This window comes from Theobroma cacao, chromosome 5 (genome assembly GCF_053813885.1).
Source record: "Theobroma cacao isolate CCN51 chromosome 5, ASM5381388v1, whole genome shotgun sequence".
Taxonomy (NCBI): domain Eukaryota; kingdom Viridiplantae; phylum Streptophyta; class Magnoliopsida; order Malvales; family Malvaceae; genus Theobroma; species Theobroma cacao.
In genome coordinates, this window is record NC_142643.1 from 37752495 (window position 1) to 37764722 (window position 12228).

The following is a 12228-nucleotide window of genomic DNA, read 5'->3' on the forward strand; positions in this document are numbered from 1 at the left end:
ATATGCCATTATCAAAAATATATAAGATAACTATAAATGTTTGATACTTATCCAACAAAATTTAAATAATCAAACTTTTCTATAGAAGGTATCTATGGAAAACTAAACAAAATGATTTAAAAAATAAAATTAATAAAAATGTTGAATGCAAATATTTATGGTATGATACTTGAAAAAATTTATGAACTATTTTAAAAAAATTTAAATAAGTTTTTGTTCTTTTATTACGTTCAATTAAATTTTTATATTTTTATTTTAAATTAAATAAAATTTTAATTATTGATAGTTGATTAATTGCTATTAGATAAAATATCAATGATAATTTTATATTCACGTGATAGTTATGTGGTATTAATATGACAATGACATAGAGAGTGAAAAATATCAAATAATTATTTATTATGTCATTTCATAATTATTTATGACACATCAATTTATATCACATCAACATTAACATCATAAACATATGATAATAAATAAAATTTTTTATTGAAAATAATTAAATAATAATTAATTAGAAAATTTTATTTAATTTAAAATAAAAATATAAAAATTTAATTAAACATAATAAAAAATAAAATTTTTTCTTAAATAATTTAAATATTTATTTAGATATTATTTTATTTAAAAAAGTAAATAGAGATATATTTCATTAGCGTTGTTTATTACTACACTTCTATTACTTCATCCGATTTTTGTGTAAAATTTTAAATTACTAGAACTAGGTCTGATAAAATAAGGCCGTAAGTAGTCTGTTTTGGTCAAATCATACCTGGGGTTTCGCTGTAGTTATGGAAATGCATACAAAATCTTTGATTTTGTTTCCATAGCAATCAGGAATATGAATGGAAAGTCCCAACCCATCTTACCTCTTTGTTTTTATTGCTTTAAAAACTGGCAGTATCTTTCTTATATAAATTCAAACTAAATTATTCAAACAAAAACAAAGCACAACTTCTCAGCCAGTGAGTGGCGGTACATCGCACCTTCCTTCTCTTTCTTTCCATCGTTCCCCGGTTTTCTTCTTCTGCGTTTTCACCAATCAATTTCGTTGTTGTTTTTATCAAATTCTGATCGCCGTTTCGATTTCTCTCCCTCCCTCTATTCTCAAGATCTGCTTCCGTCTTCTCCTTTAGATTCCCGTAATTCTGCTCAGGTAATTTCTCTCTTTTTATTCCCCAAATTTCACTCAAATGCTCAAATTCCCGCTTCTCGAGATCTTAATTTGGTATTAAATTTTGATTTTATGTGTTCATAAGAATGCGGTTGATTTTTTTTTTTTTTGGTTTGGGCAGGTGGGGATGATAGAATGCAGTGTTTGCCATTCGAAAATAGCATCGCCGAACAGCAAAGCCGTTTCGAGGGCTTACGATAGGCATCGCAACCATGTCTCCTCCAAAACCCGTTTTCTCAATGTGCTTTTGGTCAGTGGTGACTGCGTTTTGGTCGGTTTACAGGTCAATTCCTTTCTTTTTAACTATCAAACTTTGTGTGAACCAGCGACGTAGCCCTGCCTTCGCATTCTAACACCCTTTTATTTATTTATATATGTTTTATATATTTGCAGCCTATATTGGTTTACATGTCAAAGGTGGATGGGGGTTTCAACTTTAGTCCTATTAGCGTTAACTTTCTCACCGAGGTGGCCAAAGTTATTTTTGCTATCGTTATGCTCTTGTTCCAGGTACTTTAAGCATTTTCTTAACTAGGAAACTTTAACAGATAAGGAAGGAACGTTATCCTATGTACCTTCTTTAACATATAAGGAAGGAACTTTATCCTATATACCGGCACTGGAGTTAAAAGAACTCCGCAAACAGGTTTACATGCTTGGCATGTGTGTTTTAACTATAAATAAATAAGTAAACATTGAATGATATAGTTAACTAGGCACGTGACAAGCGGGGAGTTTTAAAACTTCATCTTCTGTGTTTATGCTAATAATCGTATGAGGTATATTCTTTTGCTAAGAATTACTGCCATTTGTTCTTTCTTTTGAGTCTTAAATTATCATAAGGTTTGGAAGGCATGTATCATTTGGTCCTAGTGAAGCTGTATTCACAATTCTCCATTAAATCAAGTTTGGTATCCAGTGCATGAACTGTCTTGTCCTTGTGCAGTTGTATTTTGAATTAAATCTTAGTTATACCTGTTGGATTTTAAGGTTCATTTATATTTATTTATTATAATAGGTTAGATAAACCAAAGAAAACATAACTGTCTCTCTGTTACGGACTAGTAAATATTTGGAGAAAACCGAGCTGAGCGTGTCCAGTCTAAAGATGCCCTTTGATAGGCCAATTATTGAACTTGGTTTGCATGACAAAGGAATTGCATATATAATGTAAGGGTACCAGAAGCACCATAAGATGATGAATATATCCCACAAAACGTGAGGCACCCAAACATTTGATAGTTCAAATTGCTTTCTGCGTGAAAACTGCAGAAATAGTTTCAAAATAGATCTAATAATGAAACTTGAAAAGTCTTAAAGGAGGGTTACAAAATTGCTTGATTTGATAATAGTGATAGTTTATATACCACACTCATGTTAGGCTGGCGTTATAGAAGGACATAATGTCAAGTTGGAGAATTTAGTCAGAATAGCTTTGTAGGTTCTGAGTTAGTGGTTTTGTCAACCATGTTTTGTCTCTTTTAGTTAATTTTGTTTCAAATTCCTCTTGCATTTGATTGATCAATTTTTTTTATAAGCTGTTTTATATCTGATTCAGAAATTCTAGTTGGCCTGTAAACCAATAGAATTCTTTTTTTTTGAGTTCTAGTGGAGATATCATCTTGACTCATTTCTTGTTATTAGAAACTGCATAACATGCGGGAAGAAATAGATTATGTTCACTGCCAATTATTATTAGATAATCTAGAGGTGGCAAGTATGTAAATGGACCTGGTGCCTTAGTGCTGATTGGAACTTCGAGTGATTGCTAAATAGAAATGATCATGCTTATTGACCTACAGCCTCAGGAAACATTACTAAGCTTTCCCTGTACTAAGCTCAATGGGCCTGCTAATTGTATTCAGTAGAAATAGGAGAAATGGCATTTCTAATGATGAATGGAAGTCTGTTAATTATTTATTATTAAACGTTATTGGAGATTCTTTTTATTAAATTCTTTCATTAGCATTTCATTATTGTTCTTATTTAACTCTCTCTCTCTCTCTCTCTCAAGGCTCGGCATAAGAAAGTTGGGGAGAAATCTCTTCTCTCAATTTCTACATTAGTGCAGGTGAGAAATTTATTCCACAAATCTGTGATTTCGATTGCAATTTGTCATTAGTTTCTGTATCACTAATTTCACTAATTCTTCATAAAATTAATAATCTCAACAGTTTTAATGATGCATCCTTCTTATAAGCTTCTCATAAAGGATCGCAATAGTCCAATCTTGAGATTAGAAATATATGCTGCAACATGTGATGAAAACTTGTAGCCTATGCAAAGGACCAACTGTTAGACTTACTGGTAGTTTAAATGTTAATTCTTGAAGTTTGTTCTAATGATATGGATGATTTCTTATTGATCACCAAAACTGTAAAACTGATTAAGAAATTGCATTAACTATATATACTTTCTTTGTGGATAACAAAAGTAATTGAGATACCAACATGATAGTTCATTGTGATCTTTGTTAACACTTAGGATATTTAGGGCAGAGAAGGTGATGAAAGACATTAGAAGAATTTCAATTGTTAAGTAGCCATGCTGAAACTAGAGATGCAGCAAGTAAGCCAAACGTTTTTTAGTTCCTCACTTAGATTTGGCTTTCTGTGTTGGTTTTCTTGGTTTTGTGCTGTAAAATTGGCAAGACACATTGTTGTGTAATGTGCAATTTTAATGGGACTAATGGTAGATGAGCTGTGAGTTTTGTTTTATTTTCTTTAGAGTGAGCGCTACATTGTTGACATTCTTTGGTTTTTGAGTGGCAGTTTTCTTTATGCTTTGCATCCTCTGGTGTGTGGGTGTGTTTATATTCCCTTAACCATAAAAAATTCTTCCTTTGGTTTCTGAATGGGTGGTATGTTTTTAACTCTTTATGTATATAAAGGGTTTTCTGAAAAATATGCCGCCATTTATGTCACCTTATTTGGTTGAGAAAATTGTGTTTGGATTGCTTTCTGTGAACTCAATTATTTTACTCTATTTGTGCTGTGTCCTTTTGCTTTAGGAAACTGTCTTTATGTGACATTAAGTCCTTTTGAACTTTTTTAGCTTGTTATTCTCCTTGATATTTACACGTTGTTTGTTTTGCTCAGATTCCACTTTTCTGAAATGATGTGAGATGTAGTCATTCATCCACAACATCTTTCTGACCTCAAGTTGCCTCTCCCTTTGTTCTCAACTTTACAGGCTGCTCGAAATAATTTGCTTCTTGCCGTTCCAGCTCTACTTTATGCTATTAATAATTACCTAAAGTTTATTATGCAGGTGGTGTTTTCTTATGATCTTGCTGCTTCTGTCTTTTATGTTACCTGTATAATTTCAATTACTTATGCATGAACTGATTCTATAGAATTGTGGGAAACACCATTTAACTATGTGCAATATTTCTGTTAAACAATTAACCACTGTTAAAATTTCTTATTGGTATTCCTTGGCTTGGTGTTTCATAATAGTAGTTAATTTCTAATAATTATGCTGTTATTTGCATGCAGCTTTATTTCAATCCTGCAACAGTGAAGATGCTAAGCAACCTGAAGGTAGCATGATACATTATGTTTAAGGATTATTTAAATAGAATAGGTTCTAATCAATCTCCTTTGTGCTTTAACAAAATGCATTTTTGGTTAGTTATATGCTTTAAAACTTCTTTTCCTTTTTGGGTATTCTTCACATTGTTGTTACCACCTCAGTCAATGGGTATGATGAATCTCAAAAACTATTAGTTTATCATTCCATCTAAAATTTAAACCGATTGGTCAAAACTAACTTTATGCTGCTGTCCTTCATGGAAAGATTAAGTATTCTGCACAAATCCTGCTGTTGCTTTTCGGTTTTTCAGTGAGAATTATTAGTGAACCTGTTTCTATCTGCTGTCCAATGTCTGCAGGTTTTGGTAATAGCTATCTTGTTAAAGATGATCATGAAACGACGATTTTCTATTATTCAGGTTAGTTTGAGCAAATAAAATATTCTCATTGCACTGTATCACATTCAATTCTCCAAATATTGAAAGAAAATATGTGGGCTTTTGGAATGACTAATTGGTTACAGTTTACCTATATTCTGCATGTTTGGTGATGATCTGTATTTGTAACAGTGGGAAGCTCTCGCTCTGTTGCTTATTGGAATTAGTATAAACCAGTTGCGGTCTTTACCAGAGGGTACTACTTCATTCGGTCTTCCAGCTGCAACAGGCGCATACTTGTACACAATAATTTTTGTAAGTACAGTTGCAAACTCAATCTATATGGCAACCTTTTGAATTGTCTTTATTACAAAGAATTATATCTTGAAATAATCTTATTCAGACAGTAGGACTTCTGAAATGCCTTTTTTGGCCCCCTTGTTAATAAATGTAGAGAATGCTTATTCACAGATTATAGTTTAGCTAAACATAGTTTAAGCAGTTTTTTAGCAATTGCCAAGTAGGGGTACCTGCATGTTGCAGCAGGTAATATTATGTTTGGGAGAGAATTTTTTAAATATTTATCAAAATTAAAAAAGTAAAATAGTAATGAAATTAAGTAAGGAATATTTTATGATTAGTTAGGTCAAAACTATTATATAAAATGGTTGTTTTGGTCTTTTAAAGGTTAAGTTAGAACTGATGAACTGACAAATAAACTGATAAATGCAATTTTTGTAAGTTTACATCTGTAAACTAGTAGATAATGGTATCATTCACAACACACCATAATGTACAAATCCATTGACTATCGTTTAGAAATTTCTAAATAATTAATACACTTAGTATGGTGTGAAGTTGACTAAATTCACAAATAAATTCTCATAATTTATAATGCACACTTTCGAAATCAGCTATCTAAATACATCTAATATGATCAAATCAAGTTATCAACCATACTCGAATACTATAATGGTGTCAAAATTTTCCCCACTCCCTAGTAGTAATTAATATTTTCATAAAATAATAAAAAAGAATAAAATGATAAATGAAAAATAAAATTATTTTGTGGGTTGGAGTTTTGGAGTTGAGACAGTTTAGGATATCATGGATATAAACAAACTAACTATTACAAACATAAGTTAAGAAAAGGTTTTTACTAAACAAATGTTACAAGAAGTACTAGAGCACCTCAAGAGTAAAAAAATCTGAAGGAAATCTCACAATGAGTCAAAAGACTCAGAATAGACAAACTGTGAAAAATAATTTTGAGGAGTGCACTATTGTGGTAATTGTGCCTTCCTCTTACAAAGACACTGCTATAACAATAGTGTCAATAACCTTTAGTTATATGTATAATATTAATGTATCTAATATGCAAGAGAATGTGACACAATGAAAACTAAGTGTTTTTTTTTTGAAAGATAAAAAAAAATGTATTTTTTTTAATGAGTATGCTATGAAGTGTATTTTTTTTTTTGAAAACTAAGTGTATGACATTTATGCAGGTTACTGTTCCATCCCTGGCATCAGTCTTTAATGAGTATGCTATGAAGAGCCAATTTGAAACGAGCATTTACCATCAGGTGAGTTTCTAATGATATTATTTGTCGTACTCATGTGACCGTGATGACCTAGCCTGGTGGGATAACTGATGGCACGTATATCTTGGGTTGCATTGATTTTATTAACAACTAGGGAAAAAATAAAGAAAAACTCTGAACTACTCTTATATGGCACAGATTTTGGGAGAATTAAAGTAATTTGCTGAAGTATAGCTAAATGGTTAAACAATTCTGGTCTTTGACCTTTCTTTTGAATCTTACATTTATTTGTGGTTGCTATATGTGTTCCAGAACTTATTTCTTTATGGATATGGTGCCATGTTCAATTTCCTAGCCATCCTCGGAATTGCAATTTTTAAAGGTAGGACATAAACTTTAAGCTCAGAATTTACTGTTGATGGTATGAAGCTTCTAATAAGCTCTGAATGTTTGGTGGAAATTATGATATGATTATCAACAGCACTTCATTGATCATGTTTGGCTGCTAGTTCTTGGTTATCTCACAAATTCTTATATATATTTTTACTGATATTTTGGCATTTGGAAGTAGTATAAATTGCTCTAAGCACATGCATAATTCATTTGTTGACTAGCTGATTTAATTCCTTGACCTCCTTGCTTTTAGGTCCCAGTAGCTTGGATATCCTGCAGGGACATTCAAAGGCTACCATGCTTTTAATATGCAACAATGCAGCCCAAGGGATCTTATCATCTTTCTTCTTCAAATATGCAGGTAAATATCAGTTATCAATCATGTTAATTTTTTGACTGTAAGTTGGTAGAAGAAAAAGGCAAAGAAGATGAAGGGATTGTGGGAAAACACTGAATTTAATAAGACCTGGGAAGAATATTTCTGTGTAATTTTAATTCTAAAATATATTTAAAAAATTGAAATTTTAAATATCTTAATAATATATTTAATTTAAATGGGTGGGCCAAGCCTGAGCCTAGCTTTTAGAGGTGTCAGCCGGGCCTGGCACCAGCCCATGGACACCTCCTGACCCACAAATTTATCTTACAAAATTATGCTGTTGCTTATCTTGCTGAAATTTAGTCAAACCAGTTTCCCATATTTTAGTATCTTTCATTAAATTCTCTGTTTTTCTTTTGGTTGAGTGGCTGCTTTTTTTTCTCATAGATCCTTGCTTTATTAGTGGTGTTATATTTTGTCATCATAGTTTGTTGTTTCTTTTATTGTCTAATAAGCTTCTCATATCATTTGTATTTTGTATTCTCTAAAAATAATTTCTTGTTCTTGCAGATACAATCTTGAAAAAGTACTCCTCAACTATTGCCACAATTTTTACTGGCATAGCATCTGCTGTTTTGTTTGGTCACACCCTGACTATAAACTTTGTTTTAGGAATCTCAGTTGTGATTATCTCCATGCATCAGGTAATTTTAGCTTATGTAGGTGCTCATATATGCTGATGCTGACACAGATTTCCTCTTCTCTATCATTTCTGTCTGTGGGCAGTGAAGAGCACACAGAAGCCTTGACCTATATATATTTTTACATTTCCTTTCCTATTATGCTGTCTTTGCTTGCTACTTTGATGATAGGGAGAGACTGCTTATGTTGTGTTATATATTTTCTTCCCCTCAGTTTTTTTCTGCGCTTTCAAAGGTTAAAGATGAACAGCAAGGTAGTAGTTTTGAAATGGTGGATAGCCAAGACAGCCAGAGGTATGCCTAACTCCTGTATGCAATTGTTTGTGGACCAAGAGTAAGCATTCTGTGCTTAGATAGGATCCTATCAGGGCATTAACAGCATTAGATTTTCTTCGACATCCTTCATTTTGGATCCTGTAATCATTTATTCATGATTTTTCAATTTGTGACATAAACCATTAAGATAACTAAGACTAGCCATGTCATTGTGTTGAGGTGAACTAAAATATGACACTTCATCTATTTGTCTTAGTTTATCATATAAGTGGTAAACCTACTTTCAGTCAATAATCATATTTGGACCAAGAACAAAGTTGTCAAATTTGTTTAATTATAATGCATTCTGACTGTCTGAAACAACAGATATTAATTTAGTATTTAGCATGGAGCTAACATATCAAGCATAATACATATGTTGCTGGGGTCATGCCTGATTTGGTGGGTGGCATCAAGCTTTTACTATCATTTCTCAAGTTAAAAAAATATGTCCTATTGATCAGCACAATTATCTGATAATTTATTCAGAGAGATGATTGGAGTTTCATTAAGGGAATAACTATTTTGAAGTTCACGAACGATTATGATAATATAAGGACACTATATGCAGCCCTATTTTCTTGAAAAAATCTCATTGGAAGGTTGTCTGTTGGCATTTCTATGAGCATTTTATACATTCAATGAGGACTAGAGAGGCTTCTAGTTTAAGTTCATTGCATTCTTTTCTAGTGAAAGCTGGTGTGTGTTTATGTGCTTGTCAGCACCATAACATTTTGATTTATCTTCACTGCTCCTAATATTTTAGTTGTTCGATTCACTGCAAACAAAGATGCTAACTTGCCAATATCTTATCAGGTCTAAGGATGCATCCTTCCTAAATATGACCGCTGGAGCAAATGAAGATGTGAGAGCTTTCACCAGCTGTTTTTTGTTGAAAATACTGACCTTTCTGTTGAATGTTGATTTGCTATGGTGTTTAATAATGCATGTTTTTTTTTCCAGGCTGGTCATCGTGTTAATGAGGAGGAAAAAAGACCGCTTCTTCCAGTTTAGGTTTTCATGTATTGGGTATGGACCTACAATATTGATTAATTTTCTTCACTTCTTTATCTGGATAGAACTTATTATTTCTTTTTGACTTGGGAAAATAATATGAGGTTTCAAATAAAAGGCAACTATCCTCATAATCAATTTTGCTTGTACCTACATGGAATCTGGAGATATTCAAAACTTATAGGATTTCATTAATTTTAGAAGATAGAGGTGGCATTTGGGCAGGTTGGGTTCAGGTGGGCTCATGAAATTTCAGGTCACTTCAGGTTCAAGTTCCTTTTTGTTTCAAATTACTATGGTTTAGGTCATTGACTTTTTTCAATAATTCAAGTTGATTTGAGTTCAGATCATCTTCTATGATAATCTATATCATATTTTATTATTTCTTTAATTAAGTTACAATATTCAACGAGAAAATAGTATATATTGTGCTTAATTTAAATTTTAAGTTCAGGTCACTTCCAGTTAGTGTTGATTCAGGTTTGGTTTAGATTGAAATTGGTTTGGGTTGCGCTAGGGTTCAAGTTTGGGCAGTTTTTATGGGTCGGGTTAAGTTTTGTCAGCTGTAGCCAGATATTTTTGATGCCTTGTTTAGAAATTTATCCATATATACTTAGTTAGTTGTCTGACATAGTGTAGTGCTCTTGGCTTGTTAACCTGGCAAAAGTGTGCTCATGTATAAGAAGCTTCTCCTCTTTATCATAAGAGGAATATTAGATGCAACTTGGGTTTGTTACTCTTATGAGGCTTTAACACATTAGTTGTGGCTGGGCCGAGCTGGGCAAAGATCAAGAAGATGGATTAATTACTCAGTTTCGTGATCATTTAAGTGATTTTTGTTTGTTGTGTCCTTTTGAAATGCCTTTCAAGTATATAATTCTTGTTAATGGTCTAATTTCAGGAACACATTTGGAGCATACATTCTTTTAGGTGGACTCATTTACAGAAGATAATACAGCTTTTTGTAACTGAATAGAATAAAAAAATATACCATCTAATGACTCACAATTCATTACTTCATTTTGGGATACCCTTCTTCATCTCATGCTTTGGAGCAGTTGCCCCATCACAGCATAGCTTATGAAACCAGTGAGTTGGCTCGTCACCAAGCTGAAGATCTGCTATAGAAGAAAAGTTTCAATTCTTATACCGGAATTATAGATTTCTTCTTTTTCTTTCTTCTTCATCGGGTAAAGGAGTAATTATTTTCTTTCCTCATGTTGTACATGATGCTGAGCTCAATCATTTTGCCCTGTAAATGTCTCAGGGATCATATGTGAACATGCCAAGAATTCTATATGAAGTTTTGCACTGATTTCATTGATACCCAATGGACTCTTTACCCTCCTTATAAGTAATGATGACTGCTAGACCAAGCCTGAATTGTTTTTGCTTGGTCATATCCTGGTCAGGGCAAGCAAAGGTCAAGATACCTTGTCCAATCATGGTTCAATGGCGTGCCGTACCTGTAAACGCTATTCCATTGCAAGAGTACAACTAGAAATGCTTTGTGATGGGCATGTACACACCTTGCATATACGCAAGGAATTGAGTTTGAGCGGAAAAAGGGGAGGAAAAGAGAATCTCTTCCCCCCTAAAATTGCGGTGCTAATTCGGTGGGTTTTCTCAAGGTCACAAGAGCAGGTTTTGGGCTTAGGTTTTAATACAGTTCCTACCCTCAAACCATGAGCAAAGGCTCAAAGGCATGCTGACGCTGTCTTTTCGTCCACTCTTTATTGAAAAGCTGACTTTGAAAAGTGTATACTCTTTTAGTGCATGCCACATGGTCACCTTCGCTTGAATGTTCGCATTAGCCACGCAGATTTCCTCACCCTTCGTCATGGGCATGTGTCGCGGTCTTTACTAATTTATAAAATATTATTAGGATTAGACTATTACTTCATTGCTTAATAAAATACATTTACTGCCTGATCTTTGTAATTAAATCATGTTGTCATCAATTTCCTATTTACAAAATCTGTGCTCTTTTAAAATCGGGATCAAGAAATCAATTTACAAGTTAATTAATGTTTAAATACAGTAGAATTGTGAATTATTAGTAAAGATATTTAAACAAAATATATATCTGCCCTCTTGTGTTTTGTGAGATTCATTTGTACGTTCCAAGGCTTGGGATAGAATTTATGACAATGCATTTAAAACCTTTGAATTATGAGTAAAACTGTAATGTCTAGTTCAGGAGTGGGCATGGTCCGATTGGTGTTGTCAGGTCCAGATCACGAACCATGATCGTATCGGCTTGGGATTGGTGCATTGTTTTTATAAAGAGACCAATTTTACATCTAAATTTTATTTTGTTAAAGGAAATCATAAATGTAAATTACATTAAAATGGCATTCATAAATACGTTAAATATGCACATTATAATTCATTTATTTTTAAATTTATTAATTTCAAAGTTTTTACAATTTTAATTCGTGTTGTTGGTATTTTATTTTGGATATAAACGTTTTTAAATAAAAAATTCTTTTATTTACTTGTTAATATCTGTAAACTCACTTTACGGATTCAAAGACTCATAATTTGTAATATTTGATTTATTTTTTTGTAATTTTGAGATGATTTTTGTTTAAAATCAATTCATAGCTTAGTACTATAATTCGATCTTTTAATTCAAAATAAAAACAAATAAGTGTTTAAAATCTTTGAATCATAAAATTAAATTTATACAAATTCATCGATCTAAGATGATTCATGAATAATTTTAAATTATTAATATAAATTTTCGTAAACTGATTTCATTTTAAACACAATTTTAATAATAATTAAACCATTTTTTTCAAATAAAATTCAATAATCACGAATCATGGAATTGTATTGTAAAGAATAGTAATTTG

The 12228-nt window shown here is 32.1% G+C and overlaps 1 protein-coding gene across 2 annotated transcripts; it reads left to right on the top strand.

Moving 5' to 3' along the window:
* The first annotated feature begins 758 nt into the window (after positions 1-758).
* On the top strand, positions 759-10696 carry LOC18599237 (CMP-sialic acid transporter 2-like). 2 transcript variants are annotated; one of them, XM_018122171.2, is made up of 17 exons: positions 760-975; positions 1113-1156; positions 1296-1457; positions 1568-1684; positions 3189-3245; positions 4367-4444; positions 4672-4716; positions 5067-5126; positions 5277-5399; positions 6593-6670; positions 6941-7010; positions 7275-7382; positions 7911-8044; positions 8256-8335; positions 9173-9221; positions 9320-9385; positions 10272-10696. In XM_018122171.2, exons 3-16 carry the CDS (start codon positions 1302-1304, stop codon positions 9368-9370), a joined length of 1206 nt encoding a protein of 401 aa, XP_017977660.1. In that variant the 5' UTR covers positions 760-975; positions 1113-1156; positions 1296-1301; the 3' UTR covers positions 9371-9385; positions 10272-10696. The 2 variants fall into 2 exon arrangements, with proteins under 2 accessions (XP_088662924.1, XP_017977660.1); XM_088806798.1 differs by lacking the exon at positions 4367-4444 and having other exon boundaries at positions 759-1156.
* The last annotated feature ends 1532 nt before the right edge of the window (positions 10697-12228 follow it).

Bases quoted from the DNA above. Each gene is read 5' to 3' on its own strand.
- LOC18599237 (XM_018122171.2), top strand. From the start codon at position 1,302: ATGATAGAATGCAGTGTTTGCCATTCGAAAATAGCATCGCCGAACAGC. The intron at 1,458-1,567 runs GTCAATTCCTTT...ATATATTTGCAG, and splicing joins GCGTTTTGGTCGGTTTACAG to CCTATATTGGTTTACATGTC. The intron at 5,400-6,592 runs GTAAGTACAGTT...ACATTTATGCAG, and splicing joins ACTTGTACACAATAATTTTT to GTTACTGTTCCATCCCTGGC.